The following is a 22,906-nucleotide window of genomic DNA, read 5'->3' as shown; positions in this document are numbered from 1 at the left end:
ATGAAAAACATCCAAAGTTTCCAATTCCAGTATGAGTCCTAACCACGAATTAAAATTTACAAATATTCACATATTAATTGATAATTGCAAATGAATTATAGTTAGCAATATGCCCTGTCAAACAGCAGGAAGTGACAGACAATTACAAGAAGCAGGTCTAGATTTTTCCACAATTGATTCCGACAAAAAGACTGAAACATGAAATCAGGATGGTCGGACAGGGATTAAAGCTTGGGCCCTCCCAAACATGAGAAACTCTTTTAGATTTGGACCATTTTGCTCTATTTTCACATACCACCACCTTCTTGAAAGTGGGAATAAAAAAAAATACAGTATACAAAACAGAAAATTTCTGTTGTTTCATAGCCAGTACAAGGTTAAAAAGTATTTCCGAGACCCGGGAGTTTTCAAAAGCACACAAGGCCAGCAATTCAACCATTTACATTTCTTTATTTCTCCACATTAACAATAGCATTCATCTCATTTCTTTTCTGGTGCCTTTTCTTCAGCCTTCTTGGCGGGCTCCTTCTTGCCGGATTCCTTCTTGGCAGACTCCTTCTTGGAGCGCTGCTTCGTGATGTGCTCCTGCTTTGTCGGCTGCTTCTTGGCAGCTGCCTTCTTCGGCAACACCTTCTTGGCCTCTGTGCCCTTGGCTGCCTTGGGCACTTTGGGCTTCTTCGCCTTCACTTCCTTCTGCTTGCCCAAAGCATACTTACGCTTGCCGAGAGTCTTAGAGTCCATCCTGGCCAGTTTGTCTACGCGTAGAGTGATCTAAAACAAACAGTACATTACTTGTAGAAACCTACAAGAAGCACCTCTATTTTTTTATTATAATTACTTTAAGCATAAACTAAAATTATATGTATATTTTCAATAATTTAATTGTGGTTAAACTTTTGGAATAATATAAATATTAAAAATAAAATTAATAAAGTATGTTAGCATAGTCCAGACAGTATAGTCATTCATGTGTAACACTGTTGAATGTACATATACCGTATTTACCCGAATAAGTCGCTCCCACGAGTAAGCCTTAAACCCCAAATATTTTGAAGATTACCAAAACTATTCGTTGTTTAGATATGCCCTGCAACAAACTTTTAAAATAAAAACTTGTTACCAATTTTCATTTATATATATATATATATATATATATATATATATATATATATATATATATATATATATATATCTGTGTGTGTGTGTGTGTGTGTGTGTGTGTGTGTGTGTGTGTATATTCATGTATTTGGTAATTATTGCCTTTAGCATTCTCAGTACCGGTGATGACATACACAGATTGTTGTTAGCATTCTCTTTTCTTGATGCAAGAGTACTATATATTAAATGAAATGATATTTATAATAAAAACCTTTTTGTACATACAAATTCAATTTCTTTTCCGAGATACTGTACCATCAGTGTGCTGCGAGTGTACCATTTTCTATGGCATATTTAAGGAGCATTGATTTAAAATTAGCATCAAAACTTCTCCGCAAATCCATATTTTTTTTTCAGACTAAGTGCAGTGCTGCTCGACAACATCAACCATCAACTTTTCTTCCATACTGTCCGTATTATTAATCAACTACTACAATTCACGCATGTGTTCAATTCTAACCTATCCATCAATTTTTAAGAAAGTACCATAAATAATGAACAAGTCAGAGAAGGTACAGACGGAAAGTAGTATGCGTTTCATTTATAGAAATATTTTAGAACTTACATTTTATGACAACCAATTTGCTCGTTCCAAAGAAAATATGCTTTAAATTGATATATAGTGTGTAGCCAGTAATGTCTCCTAAGACACTACAGATTGCAACTCACATATTTGTAAGCTACAAATGTGTTATCTATGAAAAGAACTTTTCATTGTGGTAAAATTTAGGAAATTTTCTACATGCAAAATAAAATAGACATATTTTTGAGGGGTTGGGGGAGAGGTGTAGATATCTGTGTGTTGTTTTCGTGCGAATTCTGAAATGCTCACATAAAAATGGTATTAATTTTTCTTTATAAACTAAAGAAAATTTTTTTGACGACATTACAGTATATATTGATGGCCTAAGTTAAAAAAATTAACAAATTTCTTGTGAAATCAATGCTAAATGGACTTAGCGCTCATTAAAAGATACAGCTGCATGCCACATTTATACTTGTTATAGTGTCAGCAGCAGGTTGTCTAATAAGATATTTATTTTGGAAGATGTCTGCTACTAAAATTAATTCATATTTAATCTTGAGAACCTATCAGTTTCATGCTAGACTACTGAACACAGAATTGGTGTGAAAAATTTTGTCTCTGAGTGGGGGTCTGGGTGGGTCAATTGGTCCAAAATGTTTATTACAAACCTATTCCCAGGAACAAAGAGGAGTCGTAACAACAGAATTTAACTGTATACACTTTCCACTTTCAGACGTCAATTAATACACAATATATTAAGGTGTCATTTTAAAAAAAAATTTGACCAGCGGCAATCAGGTTGTCAACGATAATCATGTGTTCTCAGAACCCAATGCCCTGTAGGTAAAACTTTTATCATCATATTGCCACTGATACAAATATAGAGGATGAAAAATCTGGAAACTTGTAGGTATTAAAAAAAAATATTTGATATTTCTAATAAATAATTTGATTTTCGATTCTACAGCATACATACAGCAAGTGGAACAAACACACAAAAAAAACCAAGATGAGAAATATACATGAAGCTAAGAATATTGAGAAATTTGAATTTAATTTCGGCAACTTAGTAAATACGGTAAAATCTTATTCTTTCGACCCCTCATGGTTCACGGGAATATGGTCATAATTGAGATGGATGGTAATAAACACTTTGGACCAAATGAACCCCCTCCCCCATCCTTTCCACCAAAAAACCATAAATCAAAATATGCCATTTTCCACCCCAACTCTGTGTCAGTTTTCTCTGGCAAAAAATTGACAAGTTTTGAAACTCAAATATAAATGTATTTAAGTAGCAGACGACTTCCAAAAAGGCAAAGATACCCAAGGAAAGCATATTGTCCAACTACTCTCAAAATGGCACCATAACCATGGTGCAATGTGTGGCAAATCAGTACCATTTGACTCTGATTTCATAAGAAAAATGAAAGGAATAATTCATTCAAATGTAAAATTATTAGACATGGCTTTAACTACATACCACGCCAGAGGTAAAGAAGCGTGCATCTGGTGAGTCACACTGTATGTCTAACTCAAAACAATCAAAGCATTCCAGTAAAACAAAGTCCTTTGTCAAATGTCTATAACGGAATGTCTCTACCTGATCCATGCAAGTTTAAAAATGTAATTACATATACACGTGCATGTGTTCCAGACGGACTACAAACTTCTGAAGTCTAAGTTAGGGTTGATTCTTCGTAAGTGTGAAAGTATACATTTTTTAAAACAATTGCGAAAATTATCAACCAATGAATAGCATTGGCCTGGAGTTAAAATGGCGGCTATCTAGTGTTTAGTAGTAAATATTATTTACTTCCAAAGCTGCCCAAATATTGACGATGTTCATGGTCTTGTTCATGACTGAATCTAGAGAACATTTTTTAATTCCGTTATAGTTAAATAAAGGTATTTTGATGTAATTAAAAATTATTAAGTGCATATTGAAGGATGGGATGCACAGTTTGCAGTTACACACAATCGAAAATAAATAATCTTCTGACTTCGTTTTCAAGGTTTTCAGTGTTGGATCAGAGGTTTTCCACTAGGTAGGCCTAAATAATACGTTTTATTTATTTTATTTTAAAGTGCATGGTTTCGGATAAGTACCTTCACGATTGGAAATTGTGCAACATTATGGTCGAGCCAAAAACTTAACTTGAAGAGACTCGAGGACACGATCTTAATCCACTCGGTTTTCAAGTCGAGTTTAGTTTCGCCGGCTCGACTCGACTCGCTCGATTTTTCGAGTCTCGACCCATAACTAACTAAAGTGTAAATTAACAAAAAAAATAGCGTCTATAACAAGATTCCAATTTATCCGGCCCCTGTGCATTGGACACTCACGCCTCTCTTCTTGGCGAGGATCTCGTCGCGGGCCCGCTTCGCCTTGAGGGAGGTCAGGATGGCCTTCCTCTTGAGCACGGCCGCGTACGGGTTGAGCTTGAGCATGGCGCGCGTGTTGCGCAGCGGGTTCAGCTTCTTCACGCTGCGCCGTACGACCTTCCTGCGCAGTCGGGGGAGCAAACAAACACCTCACAACTGTTGCCACACTGTCGTTCCCTGCCCCAGGGCCGGCCGCGTGCCCCGGCAGTCTTCAGGCGTCAACGTAAATCACGGGTACTCATAACCCAATGCCCTGGTGAGTTTGGTTGTCATCATTCGTGCCAGGTTCAAAGCTACACACTACACAGCGCACACCGTCCCAATCGGAGGAAGCACGACATTGCAAAGTACGTTTAGTAAACTATGATTTGAAAAGTAACATTATAGCTATAAAAAAAAGTTCACATATCTATACAAAAAAACAAATTCTCTGCGCAAAAGCTGAAAATATGTTACATTTACTTAAAAGTCCAGTGATAAAATTTTTAACGTACTTTGCAAGATTTATCAAAAAGGAATTATCCTTAAGACGGTTTTACTGCATGTATTCAATAATCTCCGTGAAGAAAATATGTGATAATTACAGGTTTATGAATTCATGATAAAATTGGTAAAACAATTAATTCTGCCAAATCACCGAATTTGAGTTTTTGAGATAATTGACAAAAATTAATAATATTTTTCAAAAAAATTTTTTTTGTAATGTTGTTATGTTAGGTTTCACGTTTGAGCTTGGAATTTAGTTGTATCTTGGCTTCATCCGACACAATCCACGTTCTACAGCTGTCCTAGTCTCACCTGGGCTGGCGCAGCACGTTCCTGATCTCGTCGGCGCGCAGCAGGCGCGCCAGGTCGGTGCTGGCCATCTTGGGCTGCGGCAGGTTGTAGCCCTTCTTGAGCTTGGCGGCCTTGCGCCACGAGCCGTACAGGTCGTCCAGCTTGGCGAAGGCCGACTGCGTCCAGATCACGAAGCGCCCCACGTGGCCGCCCGGCGCCAGCTTCAGCAGGTTCAGCTTGTTCACATGGATCAGGTCCACCCCGGGGATGTTCCGGAACGCCTTGGTCAGCCCCTGTCCGACAGCCGCCTCGCAACGATTCTCCTTCGCAGCTGTCGCTTTTAGGTCTAACTGCTAGGGATGTGCGAGTACCCGATATTTTAGGGTACGGTTCAAATCCACAATTACCCGAACCCGGATTCGTTGTACTTACATGGATTCGAAAAGTATTATGAATATTCACAAAAGTTATAAATTAATTTAATACTGCTCAAAAATACTAGCAGTCAAAAATAAAATTAGGCTACTATTACGTAAGTATTTATAATATGATGTATCAAAGAAAAATATGTAAATTAAATAACACAGTGACATTAAAAGAATTTTGAGATTTCGAGAGCTTAAACTATAATTACGAATTTCGTCGTATAGCAAACTATAAACTAAAAACAATTACAGTACAACCCGGTTATAACATTCCAGTTTTTAACATTTTCCCGCCTATAACACCATAATTTCATGGTCCCGTCATTTCTCCATTTATCACAATGCTTTAATTTCCTGCCTGTAACAATATTAAAATTTCTACATTCCCGCCTTTAACGTTCAAATTTGCTTTGATAACTGCCACAATTTTCAGTATCCCTTCCTTCAAAGTCATAATTTAGAGCGAAACCATAGCTAGAAAATACAGCACGCATATACAAACATCAGATGTTTATATTTGTGTAGTTCACCATAGACGTGGTACACACGCACTCCACAACTTGCACCAGATCGACTATCAATATGGCGTCCTGTTCGCGCTCGTTAGCCTATGACTTATTCCGTTATACTTATGATGCGCATTTTGTGCACTGATACATGGTCGGAAACAGTGCTACTGTACTCTATGGTGCTGGTTTTTGTTTCAAAGGTTTAACACCTTGAGATGGTTAAATGTTCTATGGATATATTCACGGCTTTTGTTTGTGGTTAACCTTTACCGTAATTATTATTTTTTCACTTACTTATTGTAGTCACGGTTGTATTTAATTAAAATACGCAGTATTGAAATTTTATTCAGGTTATTGTACGGCTAAGATGGCCGATAAATATAAACGAAAATCATATTCTGTAGCTGAAAAAATTCAGTTTATTAACTAGTGGACAGGAACCCCAACAAAACGCATGTTGTGATTGCAAAAGAGTTGAATATTTCTGTTTCGACTCTGAACTGTATCATACAAAACTTTTTTTTAGCATATTATTAGGTATTATCTATAAATAAAATTAACCAATTTTCCACTCTATTGCTGTACTTAGTGTATTACTCCTGTATTTTGTGTTGTTTTACCTATACTCTTTAAATTAATCAATCCACACGTAATTTATACAAAGTGAAGATGTAATTTTATGATTTCCTGCTTATAACATTTTTTTAAGTTGGTCCCTTGGAGAATGTTATAACAGGGTTGTAGTGTACATACCTACAAGAAAAAAACATCTTGGCTATATATTGGAGAAAAAATGGTATCGTTTGCTGAAATGTTTATAAAACAGAGATTTCCCTGTGGCGTGCAGTTTATTACGTGAGTTGGAGAGTCGAATGTGTTTTGGTTTTCATATTTTAAAGTGTTTATTATTAATTAAGTTTACATAATTACAAACATTTCAATCTCAATGTAATAAATAATTGTCAGTAGTTACAGTTAGAAAAAAGAGAACACATTATTTTTAAATTAATCAGTTATTTTTAATTATCCTGTGCTTGATATTCAGAATCGGATTCATATCTCAAATATTGCCAGGGATTCGAATCGGATTCAAACCAAACTGAAAATCAAGGATTCGCACATCCCTACTAACTGCATGCAGTAAATATCATTAAAAAAATTTTCAAAGGTACTTAGAATTTTAGACTTACAGTCAAACCTCTATCTATCGTTTTTCAGGGGACCAACAAAAAAAATTCAGTAGATGCGGACATTCAATAGATGTGGACTTCACTCTAAGAATTTTTAAAAAAATAATATTCCAACCTCAAAATTAGTGTCAGAAATATATCAGTTGAAAAATAAATACAAATGAAAGTATTTTTTTACTTAATTCAATTTACACTTCCAAAAAAAAAAAAACATACACACAATAAATCTACATGGCAATTAAAGTCTTTTTCAATATCCTGAAGTCTGAAATATGTTTACTCATGTCATCAAATGTAGAGCTGTACTGAAGAAGCCGATTTTGCCAATATTTAGTTGAATCGGCATTTCTGCCGACTTCCGATACGCTTGTTAATTTTCGGCCGATATTACTGAAAAACGAGAGACTGCCATAACCTAAAAATCCACGAGTATCCTTTTCACTTTTCGTAGTAGTACTGCATTCTTTCAGATCGCATTATTTCTTCGCAACATGTGCCAAACGTACATATAAAAATTTAACATCCTTTTTTTCATTAATGTTCTTTAATTTTAATATGTCATAAATAAATACATTACCGTCACGGTAAATATACTTCTCAGTGGTTACGGTAACTGTAGTGCAAATGTGGTAGCTATCGTGCTTCTGTAGTAATTATGGTATCGACAAAGAATCTTTAGTTCTTTTTATGGTAATTATCTTAGGATAACAATTGGGTTTGTACTGTAGTTATGGTACATCATCCATATTTCTTCGTAAGGTGTTGTTCATTTGTCTTTTCTTCATATTTACGTGCTCCATTACTTGGCTGCAGATTTAAGCTGATTTTTACTACTGTATACTATCGTTACTGTTTTTATGAAGGTTTCTTTCTAAGAAATTGTTATTTCTGCAAAATCTTTATGGTTAAACGATCATCTATTATAATTTACAGTGACGGGACCACATATTTTGTACGATCAATGCGGACAAAACGATAATTCCAACATCGGTACAAGCTGACTTTTTTAACCTTAGTTGTATGGCAATTTTGCCGGGACCGTAGAAAGTATACGATAAACACGGACAATTGATACATGCGAGTTCGATAGATAGAGGTTTGACTGTATTAATAAAGTTAACTAACAGGGTAAAATTGTATGTACTTATTACGCTGGAAATTTTAGGAGTGTGCAAAGACCATTTTTTTTTAATTTGAATCCAAGTTTAAGATATAAATTATCACCGAAGTCAAAGACGAAGATCTAAATATTTGACAAAGATGTGAAGGCAATTATTAATTAAATTTTGCTACATTGAGAAAAATACATAGATATAGGTAAATAAAGTGCTCATGTAAGTGTCTTTCTCTGGTTAGGTAGGACAATTGTCTGAAAAATACATTACTTATTTTCCTATCGATGGGTTGCAGAAATGTTGAAACTTACTGTGTACATAATAAATCAAAAAAGATGAGGCTGAACTATGGCCGTGTCCTACTGTACTGAACCTTGGATACCTTGACGAATCTGGACCGGTTTTGGCCTCTTCAAATGTTAATAGCCGGCCAAACTGGTTATTTACATTTAATTTTCCAACGCAAATTTTTTTTATAAAAAAGCTGAAATTAATAATTTTTAACACTTCATTGCTGCCACGTGAATTTACAGCAATTTACTTTATTGTTATACCTTTTTTTGTAGTTACAATGGTTAATGTGAGTATAAGTTTTTTTGAAACTTCATTATTAATGTGTTTTAATATTGATTTGGTCATTCGATTTACTAATTTAATAACATTAAAATATAAAGTGAAAAAAGTTCCAAAAATTTAGGACTATTTTAACCTTTTAGTAAGGTTTCTCTGTTGATAGGTCTTAATTTCGAAGAATCTAGAGAAACCTCTTAGCAGGGTTTTATTCTACTAAATTTTTACTACAAGTTTTTGTGCAATCAGATTAGCCAATGTATGCTGAAGTGAAAAAAATAATACATATTTTTTTATTATTTTAAATTAGCTTAATGTAACATTTATTTCTTACTTCTATCTGTTTATAATACTAGCTCACAATACAACTTTGAAATATTTTGGCAGGAATATTGTGACCCCCCACAGTACTGGTGATGATACTGGCACACTCAGGTGTCAATGTAAATCACAGGTGATCATAACCCAGTAGTGTCATCATTAGTGCCAGCATCATCTTGCCACGTGTTGTCTCCAACTGAACAGTCAATGCAAATACTTCAAACAAAAATGTATTATCACTGAACAACCATTTCCAGGGCAGCCAAATAGCTCTAGATTCCTAAATTTCTTGACCTTTTCAGGTTTTCCAAATCTGAATAGTTTCCAGTCATTCCAAACCAGAATGATTGAGTGATGCCACTCTATATGCTTTTTCTGGGGAAAAGGTTGTACATGCGAACCAAAGGCATCATTTTAATCTTGAAGAGTACAACTACAAATTAAATTAATATTTACAACTTGAACACTCATACCTGCCAACTTTTTAGTTTGGTCATCAAGAAAACTTTTAAATTGGGAAAATGTATCGTAAATCAAATGCGGCAATTTTTTACATGCTTTATGTGTAATTATTTTCTATTTTTCTATTCCATTTGGTTTCTGCTAATTTACTAATGACATGAAGGGCATATCGATGGCCTAGAATGAAAACTTCATACAGTCAATATTGTAAATGTACTGGGAAACTAAACCTATCCAGAATGTGCCAATTTACACAGCATGCATATGAAAAGCAAAATGATCAAGTACAAAACAAAAGCAATAGTATTCACTAAACAAGATTACTTAAAGACATACCTTGCTATATCACATGTTTGTTACATATTTCAGTCATTTCCTGATTATCATCCTTGATGCAATTTTAAGACTTAGAATGTGCAGCAGTTGCCTTCTTTGCTTTACCTAATAAATCTGAGGTAAATCTTTGTTCATAACAAACACAATTCCTTGATTTCAACACAGAAATAGACTGCAAAGTTTTAGATGACATGGAGGACCTAAATTGGGTTCTGTTTTTTTTTTTACCATACTGAAAATGCGCTCACATTCTGAATTACTGTGGGGGATTGACAGAATTGATAGCATTTGACAATCTGTTATACTTCAGCAAGCCATCTACTCCACGAACTCTTGATAATTCAGCCCACTTGACATCAACAGTGCCTGCTTTCGTCACTTCCAACCCCGTGTGTGCAGTACTGGTGAAAAAGCTATCAATCTTCTTATTTTCTTCCTCAGAAAGCACGTTTTTCCTATGCTTAGGACACTTAATGTGTGTAGTTATGTCAGACCTACCTCCATGAGCAATACTAAAATCACACCGGCACACTGTGCAAAACACAAAAGTTTCTCCTTTTTGCGATTTCAGTATACACGAGAATTCGTTGTTATACGCAGCAGGGTAAGTCTGAATATATTTCTTGTTGGCTAGCTTACTCATGGTTCCCATCACGTAAATACAAACAAAAAAAAACATTTGCGCAGCACTAAATTGGAACTACGAACAATATTCAGCCATTTTGGACATAATATAAGGAACAAGGAACAGACCAAAGAGGTAGGGCTGACGTCACAATTGTGGTCCGTTCCTCCGTTTAAGGAAGCACTTTTTTGTTGCGTTAAGTGGAAAACAAACGTAGACCAGTCCAAACCATATACAAATAACTATCTATCTCTTGTTTTGTTTTCATTCCACCTTCCGTCGGTGCGTCAGTAACATGGCCCATACAGTAAAAGTTGGCAGGTATGCATGGCCGGTACAGTGAATGGTAATAAACCACCACGCAAAAATTAATCCGTAAGATATTAAAGACGTCCGTAAAACCGTAAAATAGTATTAAAATCCGTAAAACTTACGGACAATCCGTAAAAGTTGGCAGGTATGAACACTATTTTCTAATACGAAAATATTAATAAATTGTTAAACTTCACTTGCACATCTTGGTAATAATTACACTTGTAAGTGACATATATACCAGTGTATACACCATATTTACTACTTGCCATTGTCTGTATAAATATTTAGCAATGATTAGGGAGCCCAGAAATCAGTGAATAAAAATTATCCAATCGCAGTATTAAAATAAGGCAATGGTACTAAAATATAATAACAGTGTACAAAACCGGTGCAAAATATTTTGTTTGTTAAGTCTTAAATTCTAAATCCAATATTCATTTTTGCCTTTTATAACCTTAAAAATCATTTTCTATATGCAATAATTTAAACTTAAGAACTTTTGATAATTCTGAACAAAAAGTCTCTTTTCCAGTAACAAATTAAAAATTCTAAAATTTTTTTTACTTCCTGATATTTTTTTTTCCCAATCATTCTCTAAGAGGACATTTGGATACACCATTTAAACAAGTTAGGTACACTGAAAGTACATACTACTATGAAATGGTGTGTCAACAAGTTAGGTACATAAAAAAGTACATACTATATTTACTACTTACGGTTCATAGATTTTATGCAGATTTTGTGTTTAATAAAATATACAGCATCTCATATGCAATTTTTTTCTTTTGGAAAAAAAAAAACTAACATTGACCCATACGAAGGGGCAACTCATTTGCGAGTAAATGCAGTACTACAAAATGGTGTGAATGGTGGTTTAGGTTAGCTACTGTGAATGGTGGTTTAGGTTAGCTACATTAAACATACTATTAAAAAAATAAGGATGGTTAACAGATGTGGGAAAATGTGGGAAAACACACAACATGGGTGGTCTCTTGTTAAGCTTAATAATTTACTTGTAATTTATGAGTAGGCATCAAAAATAATCCTTTTGATTGCTTTAAATAATTCAAACGTGTAAACCTAACCACTGAAACCATTGAAATCCTGTATTTCATAATGATTTTACAGTATTTTTAATTTTAATGCAGCTAACCAAACCTAACCACTTGTTAAAATGGTAAACTATTAAACTATCACAGCAACATTTTTGAGAATGTTTGGGTGGGGGGGGGGGGGGGGATGTAAGAAAATAGTCATTTTGTTCAAAAAAAAAAAGAGGACCTTCAGAATTACAGATTGAACATACATGTAATAATTTCTATAACTACCGTAAAATTTAAAAAAAAAAAGTTAAATCAATACATGTGGTAGGTAATAAGTAAAGCAGTGCATCAACTCCCAAAAAATATAAAATTATGAAAGTTAAAGTGTATATAGAGACGAGAGGATGGCTACTTCCATATTATTTTCCACATTTTTTGTGAGTTTTCCAGGAAACAAACTTTTTCTCCACCTGAAAAAATGACTTTTTTTTACCACATCAAGCAATTTAAGAAAAGTTACGTAAAACCGGGTATAAAAATAAAATGTATAGTAGCCCTCTTGTGCACAAAGCCATCCTGCTTTCAACTAAATGACCAAAAATAATAAATACAAGATGTTTAACTTTGTGTTGTACACACAGCACAGGGTGAATGGACTAAAACCAAAGAATCGCCTTTGAGGCATTCATAAATAATATTGATGTGGCACTAAGGGAAATAAAATACTACGTTTGAGATATTAATTTATTTTACTATAATTTGTTTCCTGTTTTACAAATCTAAGGCCCACCTCATGATGTTTTCAGAAACGGCATTGATCAGCTCATGGAAATAACTGTATTTCGTGCCAAACTGTGTTTTCACAAAAAAAAAATGTTTTGATTTCACAGAAAACTTCAAAACATCAAATCTAAACTTTCATCTTCAATATTCTTTTTAACAATTTTTTGGGGTCCCCAAGAATGACTAATCTTATTTTTTTTTAATGTAAATAAAATAACAAAATAGGTTACCTGATCTTGATCATAAATGATAAGAGGGCCACGTCTCTGTATGCGGCGACGATTACGCATCTTTCCTTTTCCGGCACGGAATCTCCTTGACTTGTACACCTACACAAAAATTAAAATAGAAGAATGATTTTTTTAACAGGTGAATTTGACACAAATTCTTGATTTTCTACTACGCAAACATTGGTAATTAAAAACAAAACTAAAAAGGCACTGACTTCCAACAAACCTTCTGTATGTCTGCCCAAGCCTTGATGCGACGCAAAAATATAACAGCCTGCTTTGTTTTGTTATATTCTTGAACTTTGTCGTCGACAACAAGAGGCATCTCTGGAATATCCTGCACCATATGGCCTGGAAATATCACACATGTAAAACCAAAAAGTCTTCAAAAAGTGACTACCCTAAAAAAAACAAAAAAATAAATAGTTTTGAAAAATAAAAGAACAGCAAGTGATACTTGACTAAATAGGCTCCAACATTTCTGTGTTACAAATAAAAATGATAATAATATAGAAACTCTGTTTCAATGTCTGATTACAATAAAAAAGCATAAACTTGTACGTTTTCCAGATACTGCACATTTGCCATAAAATCACTAACCACAGGACTTGCCACTAGTGCATCCTGGTAGATGCGAGATGAATATGCCTTCAGAGCTTCCGGTCTTTCACACCAGAGCTGCCGCTGACTTGGCAGATGACGTATTATAACATTGGCTACACTCTGGCAACAGAGAGATTTCTGCGTAACATAAAAAATAAGACATGAAGGGAGCCAATAGTTATCAAAGGAAGGGTAATATAGTATTTTATTAATCATATTAATTTGTTGCACTGTGTTAAAGTTACGCAGTGCTGCTGCCATCGTGCGCAAGGAAAAAAAAAAAAAACAGATAAAAAACAGCGCAACTTTGTCAAACGCTACACCAATTCAATATAACCTGCAACACTCACAATCCCAGAAACTCTTACGTCGAACGACAGACAGCGGGACACACCGGGGGGAAAATCGAACCAACGCTCGGCCCCACCTTTGGACATGACGAGCGCAGGGACGCCGGACGCAGCGATGGCAGACACCATGGCGTAGCGCTTCTGGTTGACGTTTATCTTGCGGTGCCAACGGCGCCACTGCTTCGTGGGCGCGAACATGCGCCCCCCGCGGCACATGTTGCCGAACGCACCCTGGCCGGAGCGGTGGGTTCCTCCGCCGCGCACTCGGGGGATACGGGCCACGGCACGCCCCGTGCCCCACGACTCCGCGCTCGTCTGGTGACCTGCGAACGTACAGCACGCATGCCGGGCGTCACCGATTTCCTAATCAACACCTGGAAATACCACTTCCATATATTCTTCTACATCACATCTGAGTCTCGAGTGTTCATATGAAAACTGTGAATATGTTCTATAATACATAGTAGCAACTTTTCAGAGGAAATGAAACATTCATAATTTTTCGATGTTTGTGTAAGTCCAAGTTTGATTATTTCTTCTCTTCAATGTAGTGTACGCACAGATCTGGGTCAATAGAGTCTGTTTAGTCTGTGGAATTTGATGTTCATGAAGCATTAAAATGCAAGACACCATTTACAACTCTGCTTAAAACACAGCTCACAAACCTTCTCAAAACAACTAGCATTTAAATTATGGACTACCATCTTTATTAACTCAGATGCCTACATATATTGAAATGTATTTTTTTTTTAAGTTCAACCTGATTTGGAAGATGTAAAATGCCATCCATGCAAATGCATAAAAAAACATAACTATTATGATAAAACTTACAGAAACTGCCCTTGAATAATAGCATCCACACAAGAAAATGAAATGACCAAGATAACATCTCAAGACTTGGGACGCTGTGTGTGTGGCACTTCGTCCTAGCACACTCACCTGCATCCTTGTTCACGCAGTACGGCTGGCGATGGTTCTTGGCCATCTGGTCATGGACAAAGTTGACCACATCCGGGCGGATGGGGGCCCTGAAGACTGCCGGAAGGGCAACCGTGTTCCCGGTGGCTTCATTCTTGTCATTGTAGATGCTTATCAGTGGACGAGTTGCTGACAAACTCTGGAATAAGTCAGCATGCCAAACCAAGATAATTTTAGAGCTAACTATTCTCCTTATACATTTCATGACATGTTGATACCTTTAACTATTTCAGTGAAATAATTTCAGTGAAATAATTTCAAAGCAGCAACAGCAGATTCTAGAACTTTGTTCAATTAAACATTATCCAATGCTCAGTGTTCCATTTTAAAAAGTTTCTCTGCTAATTGCAATAAACCATTTGTTCAGATCAAATGCGGATACCTGCCTGCGGAAGCACCTAAGACCATAAAGCTATCCAAAATCTTTAGTTTTTTTATCATTCAACTCAACATGAGTTTCAACTGCAATTCAACTTTTCTCAAAGGTGTGTGTTTGGTGAATTTGTCTGCTAAATCCCCTGGAAAAATAAAACATGTAATTCGTAAGACTTGTGTGTTTTTCTTTGACCAGGCTAGTGATGTGGGCCGAGCAAATGCGCAGTAGGCTGGACATTTATGAAATGGACAATTGCCTGGGAATTTGCCGAATGCCATGCGTCACAAAGGGGCAGGGTTACACTACGGTCAACAACTGGTTTTTTTTGCGACACAGGTAAAAAGTGAATATACAATTAAATTTAATAACTTTTTTTTCTGAAAGTAATTTGAGGCCCACAAAATTAGCGGAAGTTTTACATGGACCGGTATTAATACTCCCAGAAATATGGTATTTTATGTAGGGCAGAAGGTCAAATTCCACATTACTGTTTTGTTTGTATAAGTATAACATGTCTGACGAGAAGACACACATCTGAAGCTACTTTGTTAGAAGCTATAATGAACATTATAATATAAATACAATTATTGAATAGAATTATTTTTTTCTAAAATAAAAATGAAATGTAATAACAGACCTGCCAACATTAAAATTAAAAAAATCATGAGGTCCTCGATAAAAATTTTCAGTCCCATAAATACAGGTTAGATATAAAAAACAACAAGTGAGAATCTTTAAATTTAAGTGACATACCTGTACATATGTTACATGGTCTCTGCTTCAAAATTTATTTCAACAAATTATAGGTTGCAGATTTAATTTAGTTGAACATAATTTAGCGCTGTCGTGTAGTGATCATGCAGGGCCGCAACTAAAAAAGATGTAAAATAACATTCTGCTCGTGTAACACTATTATCACTGTTCACAGCAAAATTAATTTTTTTATTGGAAGAAATACACTTCACGTGTTAGTTATGTTTTTTTGTAGCGACATGTTTCACAATGTCTCCTCTTCCACTATGCGAGATAGAAAAATCAGCACGGCACATGCTACAAAACGCAAAATTGCTTCCTTTACGTGACTCGAATATTGATGGAAACTCGTTACTGTAAGCTTTCGTAAAACTTGTTTTGTAACTTTTGCAAACAAAATCTTGGGGCCCCTAAAAATCGTGAGGAAACACTATTTTGGCGTGAGGGCGTGAGATGGACCTTAAAATTGTGAGCCTCACACCAAAATCGTGAGAGTTGGCAGGTCTGTGATAATTAATAACCAATTACGAAGTAACAATTTTGTAATAATACCAAACATGCACAAACGCAGCCTCAGAATGGAATGCGAATGTTAGGTTTGCCGATTCTCTTTCTCCATATGTAAGCATGTTAAAAATAAATGGCAATGGCTGCGACAATGCATAGGTATTGTAATGTAGACTGTAAACGATTATTTCACAGAAACCAATACGAGTATAAAGACGCCGTTTTCAGGGTAAATACTGGAACGTCTCTAGATTCAGAACAAAAAATTATTTCTGAATTTTAATTATTAATTTGCAGAAAAGCCAATACGTAAGTATATTACCAATATTTTATTTCACTTATTACTTCACTCTTACTCATACCACAAATACTATAATTCCAAAACTCACTCTCATACTATCTTCCAAAATTTGTTTCGACACTAGTAAGTATTTCACTGGAACCAATACTACATACTATAGGTAACATTCTTACATACAGCAGAGATTTTCGCTGAAGAAATAATAAAATTCCGAAAATACTTTTGTCTTACACTAAAGACGTACCTATATTTACCCTGAAAACCGTGTTTCTATATTCCTACTCGTTTCTGAGAAATCACATTTAATATATTGCAATATCTGTACAGTGATGCAGCAGCCACCATTTTTTTTCCTTTCCCGTGTGGGTCTTGGAGAACTTTAATTAAATTGTGAAAATCAATTAGTTAAGTTAGTATAGCTACATAAAAAATACTGTGAAACCATGTGAACGATTATTTAGGTCAGGATAGCTACATATTAAATTGGTAACTCCTAAGCAACCATTAAAATTATTTTACAGTATTTTTAATGTAGCTAACTTAATGTTATGTAATTGACCATTCCCACAACTTAACCCAAGTTTTTCAAATCATACACACACACAGACCCACACGGGAAAGCGAAGAATTGTGCACACACACACACTGTAACAGAAGTTATAAAAGGTGATATCCCAAAAACCAGTAGGAATTCAGAAACTCTGTTTCAATGTAAATAAAAGAAACATGGCTACTGTTTGGAAAAGTTACATTCAGAATTTTATTATTACATCATGATAAAAACTGCACTGTAAGAATGTTACAGCTAATATATTTTCCTAAGTCTCACCAGTCAATTTTTGTTATCAATGACCAACTTCGATGTCACTATATACATTTCCCCTATTCATTTTCAAACCAATAGTAATGCACAGTATCATGTAGTGAACGTGATCTTTTTTCCATTAAGACTAGTATCAGTTGAAAAGTGTTAACACTAACACTTAGATACAATGGTGATAGTCATGCATTTATTGTTTATTATAATAGCTGGTAAATATGTAGTTTAGCGGTATTTGCAGAAAAAAAATGTTAAAAATCCAAAAATACTTTTATTATATGCTCTTTAACTTCCTCTTTTCATTAAACCCGGCAGAGATAAGAAATTCCAAATACTTTAGGAGATAACGATTTTTTTAATTTCCATCACAATACCTGTGCATTCATGCGGCATTCGGCATTGTTTCTTGTTTACCAGTATGAATTTTTTTTTCGTGACGTAGGTGAACGACATCATTTTCTACTAATGGCAAAGGAATTGTACCCACCTTTAACTTAGGTGAGTTTTTAACGTTTCAAATTTTAATGTTTTACTGTATTTGTTATTTGGATATTGTCACGCAAGTAATAAGTAAAAAAAAATATTACGTGAGTTGTTACTGTTCATCCTTTGGCCCAGTTTGTTAGGTCAGGTCAGTTACATTATAAATACTTTAAAACTAAACAACCATTAAAATTAATTCACATTATTTTTAATGTCAGCTTAGTTTGAAAGTATTTAAAATGTAACTGACCTGACCTAATCCACCATTTTAATTAATTAGGCATTCACGAACACATTGCAATAAAAAAATTGCAACAGTCGAATGATTGCACAGGTCTTGTATAGCAAAATAAGAACGGCGATATCTCCTAAGTATTTGGAATTTCTTATCTCCGCCGGGTTTAATGAAAAGAGGAAGTTAAAGAGCATAGAATAAAAGAATTTTCGGATTTTTAACATTTTTCAGAAATACCGCTAAACTACATATTTACCTAATAGCTGTGTGATTCATTTATATGAGTCGTGTATTTCCCAAACCGGCCATCTCCACAAAATAAAAAAAAATGGTTTTGTTCTAGAAAAACAAATTCTATGGTAACCCACAGTGAATAAGGACCAGTTAATTACAAAAGCGGCCATATTCATTTAATAAACAGTCTTGAATGCCACATCATGGAATTGAGTAAACAGCATTTCTCGATTTCTCGCAAAACTGTTCCGAGGGAGATGGCCAGTTTTGGAAATACACGACTCATATAATCTAATCAAAAATGCACATCGTTCACACGACAGCACAGCAGAAATTAGCACTGACCCGAAGCACCGAAGCAGACCCTTTCGACTGTTAAAGAGAGGACCACGAGGGACAATAGCATAAAAAACAGAGGTGAAGAGGATGAGAGGAGCACTCATTACTGGTGAGGACAGGGACAGAATTGGAACGATTTGGATGACATCAGAGATGTACAAACAGATATTTTTTTTTATCATAGTCTCAAATGTGAGTGCTCATTTTGAATATGTGATTTTTAGCTGTGATCCCAACACAGTTCAAGCAAATGTCTCTTCTAATGGTGAAATTAATAATTGAGCAAGCTGCAAAAGTACTAATGACATAACTCTACAATATGACTTGTTTATTATCAAGTATAAAAGACAATATTTAATGAAGGGTTAGTAAACTAAAGAAATTAAATAAACTGCAAAAAGGAAGTTTGTCACAAAAAAAATTATGGGTAAATATGTAGTTGGGCGGTATTTGCAAAAAAAAAAAAAATGTTAAAAATCTGAAAATACTTTTATTCTGTGCTCTTTAACTTCCTCTTTTCATTAAACCTGGCGGAGATATGAAATTCCAAATACTTTAGGAGATATCATCGTTCTTATTTTGCTATAGAAGACCTGTACAATCATTCGACCTGTGCAATCATTCGACCGTCGTGATTTTTTTTATTTTGCCGTGTGTTCGTTAATGCCTAATTAATTAAAATGGTCAATAAGGTCAGGTCAGTTACATTATAAATACTTTCAAACTAAGCGGACATTAAAAACAATGTGAATTAATTTTAATGGACGTTTAGTTTTAAAGTATTTATAATGTAACTGACCTGACCAAACAAACCGGGACAAAGGATGAACAGTAACAACTCACGTCATATTTTTTTTTTACTTATTACTTGCGCGACAATATCCAAATAACAAAACATTAAAATTTGAAACGTTATAAACTCACCTACGTTAGAGGCGGGTACAATTCCTTTGCCATTCGTAGAAAATTATGTAGTCGTTTACCTACGTCGCGAAAAAAAAATTCATACTGGTAAACAAGAAACAATTTCTAACGCCGCATGAACACACAGGTATTGTGATGGAAATTAAAAAATTTGATATCTCCTAAAGTATTTGGAATTTCTTATCTCCGCCGGATTTAATGAAAAGAGGAAGTTAAAGAGCATAGAATAAGTATTTTCGGAATATAAAAATTTTTTTTTAACAAATATTGACCAACAATGAAAATTAAAAAATTCTATATCTCCTAAAGTATTTGGAATTTCTTATCTCCGCCAGGTTTAATGAAAAGAGGAATTCAAAGAGCATATAATAAAAGTATTATCGGATTTTATAAAAACAATTTCGCAAATACATATTTACCAATTGTGTTTATTGAAGTAAATATACTATAAGAAAATCTATTGTAAAACTGTAATACATGTTACTCGTATTTAACACTAAAAAAGAAATTCAAATCAAGTCCAGAAGAAGCATTATTTTGACAAGACATTATATCCTATAAAAGACATCTGAAATATTGCATCCTTTTCTTCACTTCGACAACAGTAATAATAGCTAAATAATGCTAAAGAATTACTCCAGAAAATATATTGTTACATTTGTAAATTACTAATTAAAAAAAACCATCTCTTTAGAAACCAAAAGTTTGTATTTAATGTGGTGGGAACAGGAGTTGAGCTCTATCGACTTGAGTTTAGTTCATGTATAAAGGACTTTGATGTATTATCAAAGTAAAAAATAATCCCAGACAATATAAGAAAATAAGGTGTGCAGCTATTGGTATTTTAGGAACAATCACAGTTTTCATATTGACTGAAGTGCTAGTCATGTGATTACTTGATATTCAGGTTGTGATTTTACGAGCCCCCTCTGCAAAGAGCTACTGGTTGTTAAGGAACAATCACAGTTTCAAGGAATCTACAGCTGCTTGCATTACAATTGGTGGTTTGAGAGCGATCATATTTACCTGAAAGCTGCTCTGCCATTGGTGGTATTGGAGCAACGGCAGTTTCCAAATTTATATATTTGCCACATTGGCTGGAGCACTACTAGTTGTCAGAAACAAGACCGCGACAGATGATATTGCTATGGTCACAGATACTTCGTGAGATGAAGCACAAAGAGAGAATACGATTTTCTGAAATCTGCGATTAAACCACAGGTAGTGATTTTACGACAATTTCTGGATGGGATTAAAAGTTAGTGCGGCTGGAAGTTAAACGAGATGGTATATTTTTTGACAATGACTTGGTGATGCCGCCTTCCGATTACAAAGAAGTCAGATTGTAATATATTTCGAAAAAGATATGATCTTTATAAATCAAAATGTAAAAAATCATACATAAAACATCCTCAATCATCGCTCCCACATGCTATCAAACACCAGCAGTGAAAAGATACACGTGGCCTAATTCAACCTTCCTGAATTACACCGATGTCAACACCATTAACATAAACTTTATACTAAATGTGATGTAACATAATCAAAATTACTTCTCACAAAGCTCAACTCACCATGTTGCGTTAATTTTCAAGCATAAACGGTACATTCATTGACAATGGCCGACGACGAAAATACGCCGACACCCGACAATCGTCCACAAAAGACCGGAACTGGAAATACATAGAAAGACACGAGACACATAATAACAAAACGAAAATTCCAAAATATTGTTAACATCTAAAAAATAAATATATAAAGTTTCTTATATGTATTAGAATGATGGTTAAACCTGTTATTATTAGGTCAATAAAATTCGGGATTACTTTTTACTATGACAATTTTAGTTTAACAAAAATATTTCAGAGTAGTTTCACTTTCATAAAGTTTCATTTGGCCCAACAATGCATTTGTTATGTACTCTAATATTTAATAAATTAACTATATATGGACTTATTTTACTACAATGTATCATATATTTTAAGTGTTTCTGAGAATTCTGTACAGACGCAGCACCATTGTCACACATTTCCGTACCATTTTCAAAAAATTTCTTCTACCAAATGCTATAAACTGAGCGCAAAGATGTTTACAAATAAAAAGATTAAAATTTCATGCAATAACTTATAGACTGTTCACATTATGTTTTCCTTTTTTTTTTAATTAATGTATGGCAAACAAACAACTTAAGGCCCAAAATGATGTATTTAATTATAAAGTAAATAATTAGTTTAAAAATGTAAATCAAGTTTAATTCAGTTTGTTATTTGCTGTAACAACTCCACCTGTGAATATTTGGCTTTCTTATAACAAAGTGACACACTCAGGTAATAGTATAAATTAATTAGAACCATTAATTAAGGGTCTTCATATTTAATGGTGACCTAAGGGGCCAACAAATATGTCTCATGTCACACTTTCTCTTGCGGGCATTATTTGGGTTACATTTATTTGCTTACAAGATTAATGGATTTTTTGGTTGACAAATTATAAAAAATAATCACAAAAAAATCATTGGTCAAGTTATTCTAAGATATTCGGATAAGATAGTGAATAAGCACTACGGTACCTTGTTCAGATACAACTATAACCTAGCTCGCAGAGCAAAATCCATAATGTGTCCATACCCAATCCCTGTTAGGTAACAAAAAAGCAACGGTTTTGTTAAACTGTGCCCTGTAAGAGTCTAAAAACCGATTTCAATGCATTGTAGCGATTGATTGGTAACCATCGCTTATAATATTCTACAACAAAATTCCTCTATATACAGCTCTATCATGCGAATCAAATGGTGTAATTTTAATTTTCTCACATTCTTTTAAGTTGCGATTATTTTTATGAACATTTAAAGGGCAGAAAGATTATTACAGGATAGTTTCGTTATCATTAAATTTATTTGGCATATCAACATACTTTGTATGTCCCCCGATTTTCACAAAAATTACTTTATACGAGTTAATGTCTTGACGCCGACCACCAATGCTCCTCTATGTCGCATAGACCGCTATGCCTCATCAACGTCTCGCAAAGGCGTGTGCACCGAACGCGCTCGTGCACGCACCAAAGTGTAGATCGTGCAATGAGGTGAACGCCATGCAACAAGTGCTACGTCGGCGGAAGTATCCGGCCAGGTGTTGCATATCCCTCCGCCGAACTACAACAAATGTAATTATGTATATTTTCCACAGGTTTTTATGAGACATTATTTTCATCATTTAATATTTCAGTCCTCT

General features: G+C 34.6%; 1 protein-coding gene across 1 annotated transcript; it reads right to left on the bottom strand.

Annotated features, from left to right (window-relative positions):
• Positions 1–430: 430 nt before the first annotated feature.
• On the bottom strand, positions 431–21,484 carry LOC134536124 (large ribosomal subunit protein uL4). Its single transcript, XM_063375709.1, has 8 exons — positions 21,248–21,484; positions 14,663–14,840; positions 13,801–14,046; positions 12,997–13,121; positions 12,771–12,869; positions 4,868–5,139; positions 4,031–4,190; positions 431–771 (listed from the first exon to the last, which is right to left on the bottom strand). Exons 1-8 carry the CDS (start codon positions 21,248–21,250, stop codon positions 481–483), a joined length of 1,374 nt encoding a protein of 457 aa, XP_063231779.1. The 5' UTR covers positions 21,251–21,484; the 3' UTR covers positions 431–480.
• Positions 21,485–22,906: the final 1,422 nt, after the last annotated feature.

Source organism: Bacillus rossius, chromosome 10 (genome assembly GCF_032445375.1).
Source record: "Bacillus rossius redtenbacheri isolate Brsri chromosome 10, Brsri_v3, whole genome shotgun sequence".
Taxonomy (NCBI): Eukaryota; Metazoa; Arthropoda; class Insecta; order Phasmatodea; family Bacillidae; genus Bacillus; species Bacillus rossius.
Note: the sequence above shows the minus strand (reverse complement) of the source record. Positions and strands in the feature narration are given on the sequence as shown.